At 44.9% G+C, this 23,727-nt stretch overlaps 1 protein-coding gene across 1 annotated transcript; it reads left to right on the top strand.

The window, feature by feature from the left end:
• The first annotated feature begins 3,156 nt into the window (after positions 1-3,156).
• On the top strand, positions 3,157-4,537 carry LOC148070058 (uncharacterized). The gene is made up of 8 exons (XM_087801488.1): positions 3,157-3,241; positions 3,518-3,553; positions 3,633-3,663; positions 3,739-3,781; positions 3,853-3,998; positions 4,080-4,113; positions 4,183-4,268; positions 4,359-4,537. Exons 1-8 carry the CDS (start codon positions 3,214-3,216, stop codon positions 4,396-4,398), a joined length of 444 nt encoding a protein of 147 aa, XP_087657614.1. The 5' UTR covers positions 3,157-3,213; the 3' UTR covers positions 4,399-4,537.
• The last annotated feature ends 19,190 nt before the right edge of the window (positions 4,538-23,727 follow it).

The raw sequence follows: 23,727 nt of genomic DNA, 5'->3' as shown, positions 1-23,727 counted from the left end.
TTGCTCCTAAGCTTTGGAACGATCTTCCTCTCTCTTTGCGCTTGATGGATCTACTGACTCCTTTAAGAAACATCTTAAGACGTTTCTATTTGTTCAGGCTTTTCCCTGATTTTCTGTAACTCCTGTGTTGTTCTCCGTATTATCTTGATCTTTAAAGTATGTACTTTTTTGAGTATTGTTTCGATTGTTAAAGCGCTTTGTGACCCTGGTCTCGAAAAGCGCTATATAAATAAATATTACTTACTTACTTACAGGTGTGTCCCATCACCCTCGAGACCCCCCGGTCCAGTCTTCAGAAGAGCTTTGATTGATGACATCGCAAAGTGTCCTTGTTACTTGATCAAAGTCTTGCATGAAGCTGCTGGATAAAACTCACGGAGGTTCCATCTGACCCAACGGTGAAGGATGCAGTTGAGGCCGATATTGTGCTAACTATGGAGACGAGAGGAATATGACAGAACGTAGACACGGACATGGAGCTGGAGGTCAGTAGAGGATTGTTTTCTCAGATAAGTCCGAGGCTCGGTAGAAGCAATGACCAGCCCAGAGCCAGTGTCTCACCACGAGACAGAACTAGTTGAACTGATGCCAAACTCTCGACGGTCAGCTGCAGCCTCGGCTAAACCCGCCGGGTCCGTCCAACCGGAGGCTGCGGAACACTGTGGAGACCCACCCGAGGACCTCACGCAACTTCTGCAGAAAGCCACCAAACAGCTGCAAGAGTTTGTCTGTAAGGTTCCGAAGATATCGAGCCGACTACGCTTCTCCAAACAGCAGCTGATGAAGTCTAGGCAGCAGCAGCAACGGTCCATTGCCGAGCTCATGAGGTCCTTTTACTGGTTGCAGGAGTCTGACTGTGGGGTATCCAAGGAACTCCAGGAGTTCAAACAACTTCAGGATTCCAGAGAACTTCAGGTGTCCAGAGAACACCCTGAAAAAAGGCGTTCCCAGAAGACCAGACAGCTTCAAGAGAATCCGTCCAACTCTGCGGAGTCATCCGAGTCCAGAGTGCTCTCGGAATGCTCCAGTCCACTAGAGTCTGTAAGAGAGGCCCTTTCCAACTCTGCGGAGTCATCCGAGTCCAGAGTGCTCTCGGAATGCTCTAGTCCACTAGAGTCTGTAAGAGAGGCCCTTTCCATAAGTGACCTGTGCTCCAGTGAGCTGAAGGACTCAGAGGAACTGCTACTAAACTCTAGTGAGTGGCAGGACTCACAGAGATTTGAGAGTTCGCAGGAGGCCTCTGAGGGCCATGGATCCTTTGACTCTACCAGAGAACAGGAAGTGAGTGAGCCACTGGAGTCTTCAACTGGTCTTGAGGTTTCAGTTGACACCAAGACCCCACAATCCCAAAAATCAGTCAAGCAACTGCAGGTGTCCCTGAAGCAACTACAGGACTCGATGGACGAGGTGAACAACCAGGTCTCATCCCTCCGATTTGGAGACTATCAACACAAGACTGTGGTGTCTCAGATGAATGAGGACTTCCAGGCCTTCATTCAGAGGTTTACACTCTGTGTCCACCTGAGGAACAGACTGGGGACCGCAGGAAGGTCCACGCCGGACCTGCAACTGGAGCTGCAGGATTCCATGAAGCAACTGAAGAGCTCGCTGAAGCAGTTCCAAGAGTCCACGACCCAGTTCGACAACTCCATCCTGCGGCTGTGGAACGTGCGGAAGGAGCTCCAGTCTTGCACCGACGAGCTCCACAAGAGTGCCCTGCACCTGCAAAAGTCCAAGATGCAGCTGCAGGAGGAGTCGATGAAGTCCAGAAACGAGTCTCGCACTATCCGAGGCAGATTTATGTCCCTGGTCCGCTGGATGACCTGCGGGTGGTTCTGACATAGACCGTCATCTATCATCAGAACACATTAACTTGAGGTCACTGGTCTGTTTGAACCTGCAAGCTCCTCAAGAACCACAAATACTGCTGCACAAGTCATTGATCTTTACAATCCTGACTAATCACTTTGATTCACAAGAACATGAAAATAAACCTGATCCATACAGTGTGTGTAAGTTAATGTGTATGTGTATGAATGTTAGAGTTTAGAAGTGTGTTTGACAGAGGGTGTTTCTGTGAGTGGGTCTGTGTGAGAGAGATTGTGTATGTGAATGAACCAGTGTGTGTTTGTGAGAGACAGAGGGTGCGTATCTTTGGGGTTATGTGTGATTTTTTTTTGTTTCTTCATGTGTATATGTGTGTATGTGTTCCTTCCTGTGTGTGTCTGTAATTCAGTTTGTAAAGAAGAGTGAGGTAGAGGGTGTGTGTTGGAATGTGTGTGTGTTTCTGCATTTGTGTGTATTTCTGCTTTAGTTTAAGTGTTAGGGAGAGTGTGTGTAACTGTGTGTGTGTTTCTGCATGTGTGTAAAAGTCAAAGATTGTTTGTGTGTGTGTTTCTGCATGTGTCCACATGTTAGGGTGAGTGTGTGTTTCTGCTTGTGTGTAAGTGTAAAAGAATGTGTGTGTGTTTATTTCTGTGTGTGTGCATGTGATGGAAAATGTGTCTAACTGTATGTGTATTTCTGCAATTGTGTAATTGTAAGAGTGTATGTCTTTGTGTATTTCTGCATGTGTGTAAGTGCAATAGTGAGTGTGTATCTGTGTGTTTCTGCGTGTGAAGAGTTGTGTGTTTGTGTTATTGTGTCATCATCTTCCTCTCCTTCATATGTAGTATGAGTTCAATGAACACACACCCATAAGCACAAAAAACAGACTCTTACCCACTCACACACAAACACACACACTCCAGGGCCGTCCCCTGCAGCAGGTGTGTGTGTCTTCAGGCGACTGAAGCGAAGTTCCCCGATGAAGAGTCAATATTTCCTCTGACTGTGACGAGTCAAGACAACAAAGTTCTCGCCTCAACACTTAGACTGAGTCAACAGCTGCAGGTACCAGCCCAACTCACACACACCTGGATCAGGACCACAGCAGACCCCTCAGCAGACCCACAAGTCCATGTCCCTCACACCAGCCTCCATCGTTCTGGACCCTGCAGTCCAGATCTGTCTGCGACTGCGGGACCAGAACTTCTGTGGACGTTCACATGTATTTCCATCTATTGTCATGTAGATGTGCTGACTCAGCCTCTAGGCTGCAGTTGTTTACTGTTCCACTGACTGTGTTCTAATGAGCAAACAGCTGCAAGGCTGAGAGTGAAGATAAAAGAGGGGCAGCCCTGGTCCTCATCACACAACTTCACTGCAGAAACCATGACTTCCCAATCCTTCATCATCGCAGGTGAGTCTCATTCTTCTTCCACAGACGCCTCGGCTCCTGTAGACGGGAGGACTGGAGGAAGGCTCCTCGACTCCCATGGATTTGTTGGCATGTCTGACGGATGCAAGAGGGCTTTTCTGGTCCTGGACCTGCAGACCTGACTCCAGTCCTTCCTGATCCTGGAGACTTTTCAGCAGACTTTAGGTCTTATGGACCTGCAGACATGGTCTTGTAGACCCTGATGACTTGGACCTGGTCCTGGTTGTGCAACCATTGACTTGAATGTGTGTGTTTCAGCTCTTGCTGTCGGATGTCTGCTGCTTCAGGGGTCAGGTGAGTTCTTGGTCCACCTCAGTCACATGTCAAGTTACTCTCATGACCTTCAACCTGAGCCACGTTTCATTCTTTTCAGAGGCGACCCCGGCACCACCTGCTGCATCCAGGTACCACGTTTGTGTGGATGTTTGTGTAGACGCTTGTGTTGTTGCTACTGTTCACTGACCTCTGACCATCCACAGCCTGAACATCTCAGACATCGTTTATCAGAGGATTCTTGTAGAGGTGAGGAAGGCGAGGGGGGGGGACAGCCTAGGGTCAGAGAAGGTCTGACCTCTTTGCTTGTCCGTCTTCAGGCCCAGGGTGGGAACGTGACACTGCTCACTTCCATTATTGATCATCTGCTCGGAGGAGTTGTTTCTACTCTGGAATTAGCTGAGGACGACCTTGAGCATAACCTGGAGGGAGCCGTGGACAAATACACCCTACTGGCCGAAGCAAAGTAAGAGCCGGGTTTCATGGGGTTCTGACGAGTTAGAACAAGAAGTGACGCCTGCGTCTTCCTTCTGTGTCCCCCTTGCAGGCTGTTGGACATTCAGGGAGCTCTGCTGAACAGAGTGAGTTTGACCAGCATCCGCTGACGTCTTCTTCTCTTTCTACCTGCTCACCTCCTCTGTCTCCTGCAGACCACGACTGTGACATTGGATGAAGTGAAGGCTGCAGTAGCGCAGCATGTTGAGCCCGTCCATCAGCAGTTCAAGACAGCCATCACGTGAGTAACACACACACACACGCACACACACACGCACACAAACACACACACACATACGCATACCGAGACTCACACTGTTCTCTCTCTCAGTGCGTTGAAAGACATACAATCTGCATCCCTAAAAATCTAAAAGAACTCGGCGTGAAGTGAGATGGCCCGAGTGGAACCCGTGGACCGGCTCCGGGTCTTGTAGAGTGTTTTCGGTGAGGGTTTCCTCTGCAGCTGTTCCTTCCAGATGTGAAGACTTCTCCCGTGTTTCCAGGCTGAAACGTGTCAACTTTTTCCTTCCTCTGATCATTAAACTCTTGAAGCATCGATCTGACTCTGAACTGTTTTTTTGTCACTTTTGCTCACACATTATATAAACGATCTGTAAAATTTAAGACGAGTCAGGATTTAACATGCATTTTTAGGACATGCAATTTATTCTTGTACTCTTTTACTCTGTCCACATTTAGCTGCAAAGTGTTTTCAATCAGCCATTGTTTGATTTCTAGCAAACAATTGACTAAGCTGTTCATCCTCTGGGGCTCATTTGGATCAAAAGAGGGGTAGAGCTGGATGTCATCAGCAAAAATATGGAAAGGAAGATCAGGAAATCTGAATGATTTTACCGAGGGGAATCAAGTACAGCAAAAACAATTAAGGACCCAGAACAGAACCTTGAGGGACTCCACACAACAGATCTGCTGATTCAGACCTCATTTTATTGGCAGATACACTGAAACTGTGCCCAGAAAGGCATGACGAGCACAACTGTAACACAGACCCAGACAGTCCCACTTCATCCCTCAGTCTCCTCAGCAAGATCTGGTGATCAACTGTGTCAAAGGCTGAGGACAGATCCAAGAGAACCAGAACAGTGGATTTACCCGAGTCAGCTGACATCATGATGTCACTGGACACATTCAGTAAGGCTGTCTCCGTAGAGTGATGTTTACGGAAGCCAGACTGAAACTTCTCATGGATGTCGCTCTGATCCAGGAACAAAGACAGCTGCTCAGACACCACCTTCTCCAAGATCTCTGACAAGAAAGGGAGCTTAGAAATAGGCCTGACATTAGTGAGGTCAGTCGGGTCTAAGCCTGGCTTTTTAAGCAAAGGTTCCACAATGGCATTTTTAAATGCACTGGGAAAAACCGCTGTTTAAAGGGAGAGGTCTACCATTTTGGTAACCAAGGGCCCAACTACATCAAACACTTTGATAAAGAGCCTACAAGGGAGGACGTCAGACAAACAAGATTAGGGTTTCATCTTGCTCACAAGTGGCGAAATATCAGCCAGAGATACAGCACTGAAGGAAGACCAAGAGGAGGAGACTGGCTCAGTGACAGCAGGGGTTCCACACAAAGGGGGAGGGATGTTTTCTTTTAATTTAATTTTGTCAATGAAAAATCTCAACAATGCATTGCTGTCAGCTTCACAGAAGACAGGCATGATTAGAGGAGCAGGAGACACATGAGAATTGATTGTGTCAAAAAAACACTGTGGGGTTTTTCTTATTTGCTGCTCCCAGTTTCCTGATGTTATCAGATCTGGCAGTTTCCACCATATCATTGTATGAAGACATCAGATCCCTGAGGTGAAGTCTGTGCACCTCAAGTTTAGTGGACTTCCAGAGACGCTCAGTCTTTCGACAAAGTCTCTTCAGGCTCAGGAGATCTTGATTTGTCCAAGGGCACCGTTTTTTCTGAATTGTCAAGTTCGATTTAGCAGTTGCTACTTGATCCAGTATTTCAACACAATTATTAGTGAAACAGTGAATCAAATTATCCAAGTTAAGGTAAGGTAAGGTAAGGTAAAACTTTATTGATCCCTCAGGAGGTCTCCTTCGGGAAATTGTTTTTGTCCAATAGCCACAGAAAGTACAGCAATTTTTCATTAAAAAAATAATAATAATAATAAAATAAGAACAAGAACATAAAGAGAAAGAACAAGATGACACAATCTAAGTCTAAAGATAAAGACAAAGAACGTAGATCAAAGAAAAACAACAAAGACAAAGGATACAAAGACTAACATAGAACAGAACATCCAGATACTTTCACTCCACTCCTGCCCCCGAACTCAGAATTGTACAATTTAATAGCCCGAGGAATGAATGAGTCCTTGAGTCTATTTGTTTTGCACCTGGGAAGGAGCATTCGTGCTACATCTGCTTCTCTGCTCACTGATGACAGTGTTCAGAGGATGACTGTCATCATCCATGTTGGAAAGTAGTTTGTTCAATGATCTCCTCTCAGCAACTGTCACCAGTGAGTCCAGCTTCATTCCAACCAAAGAGCCAGTCCTCCTGATCAACCTGTCCAACCTGTTGACACTCCTCTTGGACACATTTCCACCCCAACACACCACAGCATAGAACAGGACACTGGCCACCACAGACTGGTAGAACATGCAGAGGAGCTTATTGCAGATGTTAAATGATCGAAGCCTCCTCAGAAAGTACAGTCTACTCTGAACTTTCTTATATACATGGTCTGTGTTGCAGGACCAGTTTACTGTCCAGCCACACGCCGAGGTACTTATAGTTGTCAACTATCTCCACCTCGTCGCCTCTGATGGACACTGGACGTGGCTTTGTCCTGGACCTCCCGAAGTCCCAAGACCAGCTCCTTGGTCTTTGAGGTGTTCAGCTGCAAGTTAAGGCAGCCATTGAAGGAAAGAGCCTCAAACAAAACAGAAAAACTGTCTGCAGTATTGACTGAGATGACACGCCTCTGAGTCCTAACCTTTAAGGGCTTAGGTTCAGGGAGGAAGTCAAGGTTAAACAAGACAAGAGAATGATCACTCAGATGGACATCATGTACAGATACATTAGAAATGTCCAGGCCAAGAGTAAAAACTAAGTCTAAAATGTGGCCTTTTTTACGAGTGGGTTCAGAAACATGTTGTAAAATTAAAGGCTTCTTTTATAGCTAAAAGTTCTTCAGCAGAACAAGATGTGTGTGGATGGACAGCAAACTGGACTGGTCCTGCAACACAGACCATGTATATAAGAAGGTTCAGAGTAAACTGTACTTTCTGAGGAGGCTTCGATCATTTAACATCTGCAAGAAGCTCCTCTGCATGTTCTACCAGTCTGTGGTGGCCAGTGTCCTGTTCTATGCTGTGGTGTGTTGGGGTGGAAATGTGTCCAAGAGGAGTGTCAACAGGTTGGACAGGTTGATCAGGAGGGCTGGTTCTGTGGTTGGAATGAAGCTGGACTCACTGGTGACAGTTGCTGAGAGGAGATCATTGAACAAACTACTGTCCATCATGGATGATGACAGTCATCCTCTGAACACTGTCATCAGTGAGCAGAGAAGCAGATGCAGCACGAATGCTCCTACCCAGGTGCAAAACAAATGGACTCAGGGACTCATTCATCCCTCGGGCTATTAAATTGTACAATTCTGAGTTCGGGGGCAGGAGTGGAGTGAAAGTATCTGGATGTTCTGTTCCATGTTAGTCTTTGTATCTTTGTCTTTGTTGTTTTTCTTTCCTTGACCTATGTTCTTTGTCTTTGTCTTTAGACTTAGATTGTGTCATCTTGTTCTTCCTCTTTATGTTCTTCTTATTTTATTTTTTATGTATTATTTTTTATTGTTTATGAAAAATTGCTGGCTATTGGTAAAAAACAATTTCCCAAAGGAGACCTCCTGAGGGATCAATAAAGTTTTACCTTACCTTACCTTAGATGTGACGTCATCAAGTCTCCAAGAATAAGAAGAGATTCCATTTGATTAATATAAGATAAGAAGTCACTAAAGTCTTTCAAGAACACCTTTGCAGGACCAGGTGGACGGTAGATTGACACACAATAGAAAGGACTTGTAGAACCAACCGAGATCATCTGAGACTCAAAAGAAGTGAATTCCTGTGTCTCAATCACTTTGCAACAACAACTCTTTCTATACACTGTAGCAAGACCACCCCGAACAACCAGAGAGGCGAGGCTTCCCTAGAACAGCGCCACCTGGCGGGCAGAGTTCATTTAGATGAATGAACTCTTCCTCTCTTTGCCAAGCATCAGACAGACACAATAAATCCAACTTTTGTCTTGTGAAGAGATCATTCAGAGAAAAGGACTTATTTAATCAAGGTTAACATGCTACACAGACAGAAAGTACTCCAGGAAAATATCGTGAGCACTTCCAGACAAAGGACTACAGTGGGTAGAAAATGGGTGAAGTTTGAATTTTGGCTGAACTATCACTTTAACTTAACCATTATCCAAGTATATTCAATTGACCTGCAAGAGAACTTGCTTGATTGAGACCTTGGCTCCCGCAAGGTTTTGAGAGATGTCACCAAAACAAACGCTTTCTTTCTAAGAACATGAGTTAAACGGCGGTATTAAAAACTGCAGGACAGACATACACCTTCATTCAAATGAAACATTGAATTAGGAGAAAAAGTGTCTAAATAAATATAGTTTATTATCAACAACATAAATATACTGTTTTGAAACAATTTGTGAATAATCTGTTCATGTTGCACAGATGAAAAGTAAAAATGTATATTTTAAACATTGTGTCGTTCACAACATCTTAGTCAGATTCTCTTCCTATTTAGTCAGGTTTAAAGGCATCAGCGTTACTCATGAGAGATCTTGCATAGACATATATACTTAGACACCGCATCGACGAAGTCCGGGATCTTCTGACAGTTGCTCGTCTGCTGACAAAATTACTAGTAAAACCAGCATTTTTTAAATATCCAAGCACCCTGTATCATTCAGAGAATAATTGTATCTTCTGATTGACAAGTGCCTCCTTCCCTGCAGCTCTTAATGCGCTGCTGCCTCTCATGAGACTGTACCAAGATGGCGGCGCTTTATAAACATCCGTCTGCAGTCGATGAGGCGTCTATTATAAATATATGTTAGTAAGTAAGTAAGTAAGTAATTTTTATTTATATAGCGCTTTTCCAGACCAGGGTCACAAAGCGCTTTAACAATCAAAACAATACTCAAAAAAGTACATACTTTAAAGATCAAGATAATACGGAGAACAACACAGGAGTTCCAGAAAATCAAGGAAAAGCCTGAACAAATAAAAACGTCTTAAGATGTTTCTTAAAGGAGTCAGTAGATCCATCAAGCGCAAAGAGAGAGGAAGATCGTTCCAAAGCTTAGGAGCAACAGCTTGAAAAGATTTCTCTCCTCTGGTCCTGAGCCGTGTGCATGGAACCATAAGTAGATTCTGATCCACAGACCTCAGAGCCCGAGCTGGGGTGTAAGTCTGGATCAGATCAGTGATGTAAGGAGGAGCCTGACCATGAATAGATCTGAAAGTAAGAACCGGAATTTTAAAGTTGATCCTGAAAGAAACTGGAAGCCAGTGAAGAGTTTTAAGGATCGGAGAAATGTGAGTTCTTCTACTTGAGCGGGTCAGCATTCTCTCTGCAGAGTTCTGAATCAACTGCAGGCGAGACAGATCCTTCTTGTTAAGACATGAAAACAAACTGTTACAATAGTCCAGACGAGAAGAAACAAACGCATGGATTACAAGCTCCAGATCATGTTCCGACAACATTTTCCTAAGTTTAGAGATTTTTCTCAGTTGAAGGAAACAGTTTCTCGTCAGTTTTCTGCAGTGTCGAACAAGATACATGTCTTTATCAAATACAACACCCAGGTTTCTCAGGCTCAGTTTGACAGACTGACCTAAGTCACCCAAGTACTGACTCAAGATCGACCCAGTTCGCTTCAGACGGAACCGGACTTTCACTATCAACCACGGGACCATGTTCTAGGTCGACCTGAACCTCTTTATGCTTGTCGGTACCAGGTACCAGCCCGACTCACACACACCTTAATCATGACCGCAGCAGACGCCCCAGCAGACCCACAAGTCCATGTCCCTCACACACCACACCAGCCTCCATCCGATCTGTTGCTGGGTCTGGACCCTGCAGTCCAGATCTGTCTGCGACTCCGGGACCAGAACTTCTGTGGACGTTCACATGTATTTCCATCTATTGTCATGTAGATGTGCTGACTCAGCCTCTAGGCTGCAGTTGTTTACTGTTCCACTGACTGTGTTCTAATGAGCAAACAGCTGCAAGGCTGAGAGTGAAGATAAAAGAGGGGCAGCCCTGGTCCTCATCACACAACTTCACTGCAGAAACCATGACTTCCCAATCCTTCATCATCGCAGGTGAGTCTCATTCTTCTTCCACAGACGCCTCGGCTCCTGTAGACGGGAGGACTGGAGGAAGGCTCCTCGACAACCATGGATCTTGTCGGCATGTCTGACGGATGCAAGAGGGCTTTCCTGGTCCTGGACCTGCAGACCTGACTCCAGTCCTTCCTGATCCGGAAGACTTTTCAGCAGACTTTAGGTCTTATGGACCTGCAGACATGGTCTTGTAGACATGACCCTGATGACTTGGACCTGGTCCTGGTTGTGCAACCATTGACTTGTGTGTGTGTGTTTCAGCTCTTGCTGTCGGATGTCTGCTGCTTCAGGGGTCAGGTGAGTTCTTGGTCCACCTCAGTCACATGTCAAGTTACTCTCATGACCTTCAACCTGAGCCACGTTTCCTTCTTTTCAGAGGCGACCCCGGCACCACCTGCTGCATCCAGGTACCACGTTTGTGTGGATGTTTGTGTAGACGCTTGTGTTGTTGCTACTGTTCACTGACCTCTGACCATCCACAGCCTGAACATCTCAGACATCGTTTACCAGAAGATTCTTGTAGAGGTGAGGAAGGCGAGGGGGGGGGACAGCCTAGGGTCAGAGAAGGTCTGACCTCTTTGCTTGTCCGTCTTCAGGCCCAGGGTGGGAACGTGACACTGCTCACTTCCATTGTTGATCATCTGCTCGGAGGAGTTGTTTCTACTCTGGAATTAGCTGAGGACGACCTTGAGCATAACCTGGAGGGAGCCGTGGACAAATACACCCTACTGGCCGAAGCAAAGTAAGAGCTGGGTTTCATGGGGTTCTGACGAGTTAGAACAAGAAGTGACGCCTGCGTCTTCCTTCTGTGTCCCCCTTGCAGGCTGTTGGACATTCAGGGAGCTCTGCTGAACAGAGTGAGTTTGACCAGCATCCGCTGACGTCTTCTTCTCTTTCTACCTGCTCACCTCCTCTGTCTCCTGCAGACCACGACTGTGACATTGGATGAAGTGAAGGCTGCAGTAGCGCAGCATGTTGAGCCCGTCCATCAGCAGTTCAAGACAGCCATCACGTGAGTAACACACACACACACACACCCACACACACACACACACACACACACACACACACAAACATACGCAGATCGAGACTCACACTCTTCTCTCTCTCAGTGCGTTGACAGAAATACAAGCTGCATCCCTAAAGATCTAAAAGAACCCGGCTGAAGTGAGATGGCCTCTGAGTGAGGGTTTCCTCTGCAGCTGTTCCTTCCAGATGTGAAGACTTCTCCCGTGTTTCCAGGCTGAAACGTGTCAACTTTGTCCTTCCTCTTATCATTAAACTCTTGAAGCATCGATCTGACTCTGAACTGGTTTTTTTTTGTCACTTGTACTCACACGTTATATAAATGATCTGTAAAGTTTAAGACGAGTCAGGATTTTCACAGGCATGTTTAGGACATGCAATTTATTCTTTTAAAGTGGAAAAACTGAACGTTCTCATTCAATTTATTTCAATAAAATGTGTAGTTGATCTCCAGTGCAATTTAACCAAATCTTTAGACACAAATGTGCCAGAAAAACACGACGCGTAAACAATATATATAGCGCTACACTGCCCCCGTGTGGCAGAAATCACCTACTTTCTTAATAATTTCTTTGTAAGTAACTAAGGAAGTAATTTATATTTATATAGCGCTTTTCCAGACCAGGGTCACAAAGCGCCTAAACATCAAAACAATACTCAATAAAATGAGAACAAAACAGGAGTTCCAGAAAATCAAGGAAAAGCCTGAACAAAAAGAATATCTTAAGATGTTTCTTGAAGGAGTCAGTAGATCATCAAACACAGAGATCGTTCCAAAGCTTAGCAGCAACAGTCTGGAAGGATTTCTCTCCTCTGGTCCTGAACCGTGTTCTGGAACCATCAGTAGATTCTGATCCACAGACCTCAGAGCCCGAGCTGGGGTGTAAGGCTGGATCAGATCACTGATGGAAGGTCTGACCATGAATAGATCTGAAAGTAAGAACCAGAATTTTAAAGTTGATCCTGAAAGAAACTGGAAGCCAGTGAAGAGTTTGAAGGATCGGAGAAATGTGATTGCTTAATTTTAAATTCTAACCTTCAATGAACACAGTAAGTAATAACACAAGTATTAAACTTCACTCCTGTCACAGCAGCTAGCATTGAAGCAAGTAGCTAAGCTAGCAAATGTAGCATTCTGCAAAAATACTTTGTATTGTTTAAAAAGAAAACGTGTGTTACGGGGTGATGAGTTAAAGCAGTGGTCCCCAATGCTTTTTGCACTACACACCGGTATAATGTTGGCATTATTTTCATGGACCTACTTCCAGATAAAAACAGTAAAAATAAATGGTATAGATTTTGTGTTTCCCTCATTTTCACTTGTTTACAGTTCATTTTTTAAAGCTAAACTGGACTAAAACAAGCATCTTGACATATCAAGAGCCACAAGCTAATTTTACTTCGGAGAAAATTCCATCTTTTGGTCCAAACAAAACACATTTCAGACGGTAATAATCATTCAAACAAATTGCTATGGTTTTTGTGTGGCCCGATAACGAATGCAATAAAATGGTTAGTTTACCCAAAATTAAAATTTTGCTCAATTTCTTCTCATCATATTTTCAGAGTAATCTGTTCTTTTTTAGAGTTATAGACAACAAATATTTGTTCATTTTAATGTAGGGACTGGAGCTCAGTTGTATTTGTGGTCATCTTCGTCCAAGAAGACACTTAAAAACATCCAAATACCTTCGTACTGCTCGTCTGTAACGTTCCTCTTTTATTGAAGCCTTGACAGGAGAAATTGTTCTGGAAAAAATAAACAAGTCTATATTTTAAGCTTGTTTGTAGCATTAGCTTAAAGGCTAACATGATACACAGACAGGAAGTACTCCAGGTAAAGGTGTGAGCACTTCCAGTCAAAGGACTACAATGGGAAGAAAATGGGTGAAGTTTGAATTTTGGCTGAACTATCACTTTAACTTAACCATTATCCAAGTATATTCATTTGACCTGCAATGGAACTTGCCTGTTTGAGACCTTGGCTCCCGCAAGGGTTTGAGAGATGTAAGTAAGTAAGTAAGTAATTTTTATTTGTATAGCGCTTTTCCAGACCAGGGTCACAAAGCGCTTAAACAATCAAAACAATATTCAATAAAGTATATATTTTAAAGATCAAGATAAAACTGATAACACAACAGGAGTTCCAGAAAATCAAGGAAAAGCCTGAACAAATTTTCAACAGCCTTAAAAGATTTCTCTCCTCTGGTCCTGAACCGTGTTCAGGAACCATCAGTAGATTCTGATCCACAGACCTCAGAGCCCGAGCAGGAGTGTAAGGCTGGATCAGATCAGTGATGTAAGGAGGAGCCTGACCATGAATAGATCTGAAAGTAAGAACCAGAATTTTAAAGTTGATCCTGAAAGAAACTGGAAGCCAGTGAAGAGTTTTAAGGATGTCACCAAAACAAACGCTTTCTTTCTAAGAACAAGAGTTTAACGGCGGTATTAAAAGCTGCAGGACAGACCCTCGAAAAGTGCTATATAAATAAATATTACTTACTTACTTACTTACTTACATACACCTTCAATTAAATGAAACATTGAATAAGGAGAAAAAGTGTCTAAATAAACATACTTTATTATCAATAACAGAAATATACTGATTTGAAACACTTTGTGAATAATATGATCATATTGCACAGATGAAAAATAAAAATGTATATTGTAATTTTAAACATAGTGTCGTTCACAACATCTTAGTCAGATTTTATTCCTATTTAAGGTTTAATTTTAGGTTTAAAGGCGTCAGCGTCACTCATGAGAGATCAGGTGTCAAACTCTGCCTTTATTCATGTCGAGTGATTGACAGGTGGAAGACTACGGTTCTGGCGTGAAATCAACATTTACAGACGGTGCTGGTTCCTCTGGTTCGGTTGGGTCCCAGGGGCGTGGATGAGGATCAGCAGCGCCAAGTTTGACACAGTGGTTCTGCGCATGAAAATGACATCACGATTTAAAACTTCTGCGCGGAGACTTTTGTCCGTTCCGAGGTTCCGTAGCGGGGAGAGCTGTACTGTATTCTGCTGTGTTCTCGACCCAGTTCGCTTCAGACGGAACCTGACTATGACTATCAACCACGGGACCATGTTCTAGGTCGACCTGAACCTCTTCTACGCTTGTCGGTACCAGGTACCAGCCCGACTCACACACAACTCGATCAGGACCGCAGCAGACGCCCCAGCAGACCCACAAGTCCATGTCCCTCACACCAGCCTCCATCGTTCTGGACCCTGCAGTCCAGATCTGTCTGCGACTGCGGGACCAGAACTTCTGTGGACGTTCACATGTATTTCCATCTATTGTCATGTAGATGTGCTGACTCAGCCTCTAGGCTGCAGTTGTTTACTGTTCCACTGACTGTGTTCTAATGAGCAAACAGCTGCAAGGCTGAGAGTGAAGATAAAAGAGGGGCAGCCCTGGTCCTCATCACACAACTTCACTGCAGAAACCATGACTTCCCAATCCTTCATCATCGCAGGTGAGTCTCATTCTTCTTCCACAGACGCCTCGGCTCCTGTAGACGGGAGGACTGGAGGAAGGCTCCTCGACAACCATGGATCTTGTCGGCATGTCTGACGGATGCAAGAGGGCTTTCCTGGTCCTGGACCTGCAGACCTGACTCCAGTCCTTCCTGATCCAGAAGACTTTTCAGCAGACTTTAGGTCTTATGGACCTGCAGACATGGTCTTGTAGACATGACCCTGATGACTTGGACCTGGTCCTGGTTGTGCAACCATTGACTTGTGTGTGTGTGTTTCAGCTCTTGCTGTCGGATGTCTGCTGCTTCAGGGGTCAGGTGAGTTCTTGGTCCACCTCAGTCACATGTCAAGTTACTCTCATGACCTTCAACCTGAGCCACGTTTCCTTCTTTTCAGAGGCGACCCCGGCACCACCTGCTGCATCCAGGTACCACGTTTGTGTGGATGTTTGTGTAGACGCTTGTGTTGTTGCTACTGTTCACTGACCTCTGACCATCCACAGCCTGAACATCTCAGACATCGTTTACCAGAAGATTCTTGTAGAGGTGAGGAAGGCGAGGGGGGGGGACAGCCTAGGGTCAGAGAAGGTCTGACCTCTTTGCTTGTCCGTCTTCAGGCCCAGGGTGGGAACGTGACACTGCTCACTTCCATTGTTGATCATCTGCTCGGAGGAGTTGTTTCTACTCTGGAATTAGCTGAGGAGGACCTTGAGCATAACCTGGAGGGAGCCGTGGACAAATACACCCTACTGGCCGAAGCAAAGTAAGAGCCGGGTTTCATGGGGTTCTGACGAGTTAGAACAAGAAGTGACGCCTGCGTCTTCCTTCTGTGTCCCCCTTGCAGGCTGTTGGACATTCAGGGAGCTCTGCTGAACAGAGTGAGTTTGACCAGCATCCGCTGACGTCTTCTTCTCTTTCTACCTGCTCACCTCCTCTGTCTCCTGCAGACCACGACTGTGACATTGGATGAAGTGAAGGCTGCAGTAGCGCAGCATGTTGAGCCCGTCCATCAGCAGTTCAAGACAGCCATCACGTGAGTAACACACACACACAGACACACACACACACACACACCCACACACACACACACACACACACACACACACACACACACACACACACAAACATACGCAGATCGAGACTCACACTCTTCTCTCTCTCAGTGCGTTGACAGAAATACAAGCTGCATCCCTAAAGATCTAAAAGAACCCGGCTGAAGTGAGATGGCCTCTGAGTGAGGGTTTCCTCTGCAGCTGTTCCTTCCAGATGTGAAGACTTCTCCCGTGTTTCCAGGCTGAAACGTGTCAACTTTGTCCTTCCTCTTATCATTAAACTCTTGAAGCATCGATCTGACTCTGAACTGGGTTTTTTTGTCACTTGTACTCACACGTTATATAAATGATCTGTAAAGTTTAAGACGAGTCAGGATTTTCACAGGCATGTTTAGGACATGCAATTTATTCTTTTACGGTGGAAAAACTGAACTTTCTCATTCAATTTATTTCAATAAAATGTGTAGTTGATCTCCAGTGCAATTTTACCAAATCTTTAGACACAAATGTGCCAGAAAAACACGACGCGTAAACAATATATATAGCGCTACACTGCCCCCGTGTGGCAGAAATCACCTACTTTCTTAATCATTACTTTGTAAGTAACTAAGGAAGTAATTTATATTTATATAGCGCTTTTCCAGACCAGGGTCACAAAGCGCCTAAACATCAAAACAATACTCAATAAAATGAGAACAAAACAGGAGTTCCAGAAAATCAAGGAAAAGCCTGAACAAAAAGAATATCTTAAGATGTTTCTTGAAGGAGTCAGTAGATCATCAAACACAGAGATCGTTCCAAAGCTTAGCAGCAACAGTCTGGAAGGATTTCTCTCCTCTGGTCCTGAACCGTGTTCTGGAACCATCAGTAGATTCTGATCCACAGACCTAAGAGCCCGAGCTGGGGTGTAAGTCTGGATCAGATCAATGAGAAGGTCTGACCATGAATAGATCTGAAAGTAAGAACCAGAATTTTAAAGTTGATCCTGAAAGAAACTGGAAGCCAGTGAAGAGTTTGAAGGATCGGAGAAATGTGATTGCTTAATTTTAAATTCTAACCTTCAATGAACACAGTAAGTAATAACACAAGTATTAAACTTCACTCCTGTCACAGCAGCTAGCATTGAAGCAAGTAGCTAAGCTAGCAAATGTAGCATTCTGCAAAAATACTTTGTATTGTTTAAAAAGAAAACGTGTGTTACGGGGTGATGAGTTAAAGCAGTGGTCCCCAATGCTTTTTGCACTACACACAGGTATAATGTTGGCATTATTTTCATGGACCTACTTCCAGATAAAAACAGTAAAAATAAATGGTATAGATTTTGTGTTTCCCTCATTTTCACTTGTTTACAGTTCATTTTTTAAAGCTAAACTGGACTAAAACAAGCATCTTGACATATCAAGAGCCACAAGCTAATTTTACTTCGGAGAAAATTCCATCTTTTGGTCCAAACAAAACACATTTCAGACGGTAATAATCATTCAAACAAATTGCTATGGTTTTTGTGTGGCCCGGTAACGAATGCAATAAAATGGTTAGTTTACCCAAAATTAAAATTTTGCTCAATTTCTTCTCATCATATTTTCAGAGTAATCTGTTCTTTTTTAGAGTTATAGACAACAAATATTTGTTCATTTTAATGTAGGGACTGGAGCTCAGTTGTATTTGTGGTCATCTTCGTCCAAGAAGACACTTAAAAACATCCAAATACCTTCGTACTGCTCGTCTGTAACGTTCCTCTTTTATTGAAGCCTTGACAGGAGAAATTGTTCTGGAAAAAATAAACAAGTCTATATTTTAAGCTTGTTTGTAGCATTAGCTTAAAGGCTAACATGATACACAGACAGGAAGTACTCCAGGTAAAGGTGTGAGCACTTCCAGTCAAAGGACTACAATGGGAAGAAAATGGGTGAAGTTTGAATTTTGGCTGAACTATCACTTTAACTTAACCATTATCCAAGTATATTCATTTGACCTGCAATGGAACTTGCCTGTTTGAGACCTTGGCTCCCGCAGGGGTTTGAGAGATGTAAGTAAGTAAGTAAGTAATTTTTATTTGTATAGCGCTTTTCCAGACCAGGGTCACAAAGCGCTTAAACAGTCAAAACAATATTCAATAAAGTATATATTTTAAAGATCAAGATAAAACTGATAACACAACAGGAGTTCCAGAAAATCAAGGAAAAGCCTGAACAAATTTTCAACAGCCTGAAAAGATTTCTCTCCTCTGGTCCTGAACTGTGTTCAGGAACCATCAGTAGATTCTGATCCACAGACCTCAGAGCCCGAGCAGGAGTGTAAGGCTGGATCAGATCAGTGATGTAAGGAGGAGCCTGACCATGAATAGATCTGAAAGTAAGAACCAGAATTTTAAAGTTGATCCTGGAAGAAACTGGAAGCCAGTGAAGAGTTTTAAGGATGTCACCAAAACAAACGGTTTCTTTCTAAGAACAAGAGTTTAACGGCGGTATTAAAAGCTGCAGGACAGACCCTCGAAAAGTGCTATATAAATAAATATTACTTACTTACTTACTTACTTACATACACCTTCAATTAAATGAAACATTGAATAAGGAGAAAAAGTGTCTAAATAAACATACTTTATTATCAATAACAGAAATATACTGATTTGAAACACTTTGTGAATAATATGATCATATTGCACAGATGAAAAATAAAAATGTATATTGTAATTTTAAACATAGTGTCGTTCACAACATCTTAGTCAGATTTTATTCCTATTTAAGGTTTAATTTTAGGTTTAAAGGCGTCAGCGTCAGTCATGAGAGATCAGGTGTCAAACTCTGCCTTTATTCATGTCGAGTGATTGACAGGTGGAAGACTACGGTTCTGGCGTGAAATCAACATTTACAGACGGTGCTGGTTCCTCTGGTTCGGTTGGGTCCCAGGGGCGTGGATGAGGATCAGCAGCGCCAAGTTTGACACAGTGGTTCTGCACATGAAAATGACATCACGATTTAAAACTTCTGCGCGGAGACTTTTGTCCGTTCCGAGGTTCCGTAGCGGGGAGAGCTGTACTGTATTCTGCTGTGTTCTCGACCCAGTTCACTTCAGACGGAACCTGACTATGACTATCAACCACGGGACCATGTTCTAGGTCGACCTGAACCTCTTCTACGCTTGTCGGTACCAGGTACCAGCCCGACTCACACACAACTCGATCAGGACCGCAGCAGACGCCCCAGCAGACCCACAAGTCCATGTCCCTCACACCAGCCTCCATCGTTCTGGACCCTGCAGTCCAGATCTGTCTGCGACTGCGGGACCAGAACTTCTGTGGACGTTCACATGTATTTCCATCTATTGTCATGTAGATGTGCTGACTCAGCCTCTAGGCTGCAGTGGTTTACTGTTCCACTGACTGTGTTCTAATGAGCAAACAGCTGCAAGGCTGAGAGTGAAGATAAAAGAGGGGCAGCCCTGGTCCTCATCACACAACTTCACTGCAGAAACCATGACTTCCCAATCCTTCATCATCGCAGGTGAGTCTCATTCTTCTTCCACAGACGCCTCGGCTCCTGTAGACGGGAGGACTGGAGGAAGGCTTCTCGACAACCATGGATCTTGTCTGACGGATGCAAGAGGGCTTTCCTGGTCCTGGACCTGCAGACCTGACTCCAGTCCTTCCTGATCCGGAAGACTTTTCAGCAGACTTTAGGTCTTATGGACCTGCAGACATGGTCTTGTAGACATGACCCTGATGACTTGGACCTGGTCCTGGTTGTGCAACCATTGACTTGTGTGTGTGTGTTTCAGCTCTTGCTGTCGGATGTCTGCTGCTTCAGGGATCAGGTGAGTTCTTGGTCCACCTCAGTCACATGTCAAGTTACTCTCATGACCTTCAACCTGAGCCACGTTTCCTTCTTTTCAGAGGCGACCCCGGCACCACCTGCTGCATCCAGGTACCACGTTTGTGTGGATGTTTGTGTAGACGCTTGTGTTGTTGCTACTGTTCACTGACCTCTGACCATCCACAGCCTGAACATCTCAGACATCGTTTATCAGAGGATTCTTGTAGAGGTGAGGAAGGCGAGGGGGGGGGGACAGCCTAGGGTCAGAGAAGGTCTGACCTCTTTGCTTGTCCGTCTTCAGGCCCAGGGTGGGAACGTGACACTGCTCACTTCCATTGTTGATCATCTGCTCGGAGGAGTTGTTTCTACTCTGGAATTAGCTGAGGACGACCTTGAGCATAACCTGGAGGGAGCCGTGGACAAATACACCCTACTGGCCGAAGCAAAGTAAGAGCTGGGTTTCATGGGGTTCTGACGAGTTAGAACAAGAAGTGACGCCTGCGTCTTCCTTCTGTGTCCCCCTTGCAGGCTGTTGGACATTCAGGGAGCTCTGCTGAACAGAGTGAGTTTGACCAGCATCCGCTGACGTCTTCTTCTCTTTCTACCTGCTCACCTCCTCTGTCTCCTGCAGACCACGACTGTGACATTGGATGAAGTGAAGGCTGCAGTAGCGCAGCATGTTGAGCCCGTCCATCAGCAGTTCAAGACAGCCATCACGTGAGTAACACACACACACAGACACACACACACACACACACCCACACACACACACACACACACACACACACACACACACACACAAACATACGCAGATCGAGACTCACACTCTTCTCTCTCTCAGTGCGTTGACAGAAATACAAGCTGCATCCCTAAAGATCTAAAAGAACCCGGCTGAAGTGAGATGGCCTCTGAGTGAGGGTTTCCTCTGCAGCTGTTCCTTCCAGATGTGAAGACTTCTCCCGTGTTTCCAGGCTGAAACGTGTCAACTTTGTCCTTCCTCTTATCATTAAACTCTTGAAGCATCGATCTGACTCTGAACTGGGTTTTTTTTGTCACTTGTACTCACACGTTATATAAATGATCTGTAAAGTTTAAGACGAGTCAGGATTTTCACAGGCATGTTTATGACATGCAATTTATTCTTTTAAAGTGGAAAAACTGAACGTTCTCATTCAATTTATTTCAATAAAATGTGTAGTTGATCTCCAGTGCAATTTAACCAAATCTTTAGACACAAATGTGCCAGAAAAACACGACGCGTAAACAATATATATAGCGCTACACTGCCCCCGTGTGGCAGAAATCACCTACTTTCTTAATAATTTCTTTGTAAGTAACTAAGGAAGTAATTTATATTTATATAGCGCTTTTCCAGACCAGGGTCACAAAGCGCCTAAACATCAAAACAATACTCAATAAAACGAGAACAAAACAGGAGTTCCAGAAAATCAAGGAAAAGCCTGAACAAAAAGAATATCTTAAGATGTTTCTTGAAGGAGTCAGTAGATCATCAAACACAGAGATCGTTCCAAAGCTTAGCAGCAACAGTCTGGAAGGATTTCTCTCCTCTGGTCCTGAACCGTGTTCTGGAACCATCAGTAGATTCTGATCCACAGACCTCAGAGCCCGAGCTGGGGTGTAAGGCTGGATCAGATCACTGATGGAAGGTCTGACCATGAATAGATCTGAAAGTAAGAACCAGAATTTTAAAGTTGATCCTGAAAGAAACTGGAAGCCAGTGAAGAGTTTTAAGGATCGGAGAAATGTGAGTTCTTCTACTTGAGCGGGTCAGAATTCTCTCTGCAGAGTTCTGAATCAACTGCAGGCGAGACAGCTCCTTCTTATTAAGACATGAAAACAAACTGTTACAATAGTCCAGACGAGAAGAAACAAACGCATGGATTACAAGCTCCAGATCATGTTCCGACAACGTTCCGACACCATTCCGTCAGTTTTCTGCAGTGTCGAACAAGATACATGTCTTTATCAAATACAACACCCAGGTTTCTCAGGCTCAGTTTGACAGACTGACCTAAGTCACCCAAGTACTGACTCAAGATCGACCCAGTTCGCTTCAGACAGAACCGGACTTTCACTATCAACCACGGGACCATGTTCTAGGTCGACCTGAACCTCTTTATGCTTGTCGGTACCAGGTACCAGCCCGACTCACACACACCTTAATCAGGACCGCAGCAGACGCCCCAGCAGACCCACAAGTCCATGTCCCTCACACACCACACCAGCCTCCATCCGATCTGTTGCTGGGTCTGGACCCTGCAGTCCAGATCTGTCTGCGACTCCGGGACCAGAACTTCTGTGGACGTTCACATGTATTTCCATCTATTGTCATGTAGATGTGCTGACTCAGCCTCTAGGCTGCAGATGTTTACTGTTCCACTGACTGTGTTCTAATGAGCAAACAGCTGCAAGGCTGAGAGTGAAGATAAAAGAGGGGCAGCCCTGGTCCTCATCACACAACTTCACTGCAGAAACCATGACTTCCCAATCCTTCATCATCGCAGGTGAGTCTCATTCTTCTTCCACAGACGCCTCGGCTCCTGTAGACGGGAGGACTGGAGGAAGGCTCCTCGACAACCATGGATCTTGTTGGCATGTCTGACGGATGCAAGAGGGCTTTTCTGGTCCTGGACCTGCAGACCTGACTCCAGTCCTTCCTGATCCTGGAGACTTTTCAGCAGACTTTAGGTCTTATGGACCTGCAGACATGGTCTTGTAGACATGACCCTGATGACTTGGACCTGGTCCTGGTTGTGCAACCATTGACTTGTGTGTGTGTGTTTCAGCTCTTGCTGTCGGATGTCTGCTGCTTCAGGGATCAGGTGAGTTCTTGGTCCACCTCAGTCACATGTCAAGTTACTCTCATGACCTTCAACCTGAGCCACGTTTCCTTCTTTTCAGAGGCGACCCCGGCACCACCTGCTGCATCCAGGTACCACGTTTGTGTGGATGTTTGTGTAGACGCTTGTGTTGTTGCTACTGTTCACTGACCTCTGACCATCCACAGCCTGAACATCTCAGACATCGTTTACCAGAAGATTCTTGTAGAGGTGAGGAAGGCGAGGGGGGGGGACAGCCTAGGGTCAGAGAAGGTCTGACCTCTTTGCTTGTCCGTCTTCAGGCCCAGGGTGGGAACGTGACACTGCTCACTTCCATTGTTGATCATCTGCTCGGAGGAGTTGTTTCTACTCTGGAATTAGCTGAGGACGACCTTGAGCATAACCTGGAGGGAGCCGTGGACAAATACACCCTACTGGCCGAAGCAAAGTAAGAGCTGGGTTTCATGGGGTTCTGACGAGTTAGAACAAGAAGTGACGCCTGCGTCTTCCTTCTGTGTCCCCCTTGCAGGCTGTTGGACATTCAGGGAGCTCTGCTGAACAGAGTGAGTTTGACCAGCATTCGCTGACGTCTTCTTCTCTTTCTACCTGCTCACCTCCTCTGTCTCCTGCAGACCACGACTGTGACATTGGATGAAGTGAAGGCTGCAGTAGCGCAGCATGTTGAGCCCGTCCATCAGCAGTTCAAGACAGCCATCACGTGAGTAACACACACACACAGACACACACACAGACACACACACACACACACACACACACACACACACACACACACACACACACACACACACACACACACACACACACACACACACACACACATACACAGACCGAGACTCACACTCTTCTCTCTCTCAGTGCGTTGACAGAAATACAAGCTGCATCCCTAAAGATCTAAAAAAACCCGGCTGAAGTGAGATGGCCTCTGAGTGAGGGTTTCCTCTGCAGCTGTTCCTTCCAGATGTGAAGACTTCTCCCGTGTTTCCAGGCTGAAACGTGTCAACTTTGTCCTTCCTCTTATCATTAAACTCTTGAAGCATCGATCTGACTCTGAACTGTTTTTTTT

The sequence above is a fragment of the Callionymus lyra genome, chromosome 10 (assembly GCF_982586985.1).
Source record: "Callionymus lyra chromosome 10, fCalLyr1.hap1.1, whole genome shotgun sequence".
Taxonomy (NCBI): domain Eukaryota; kingdom Metazoa; phylum Chordata; class Actinopteri; order Syngnathiformes; family Callionymidae; genus Callionymus; species Callionymus lyra.
Note: the sequence above shows the minus strand (reverse complement) of the source record. Positions and strands in the feature narration are given on the sequence as shown.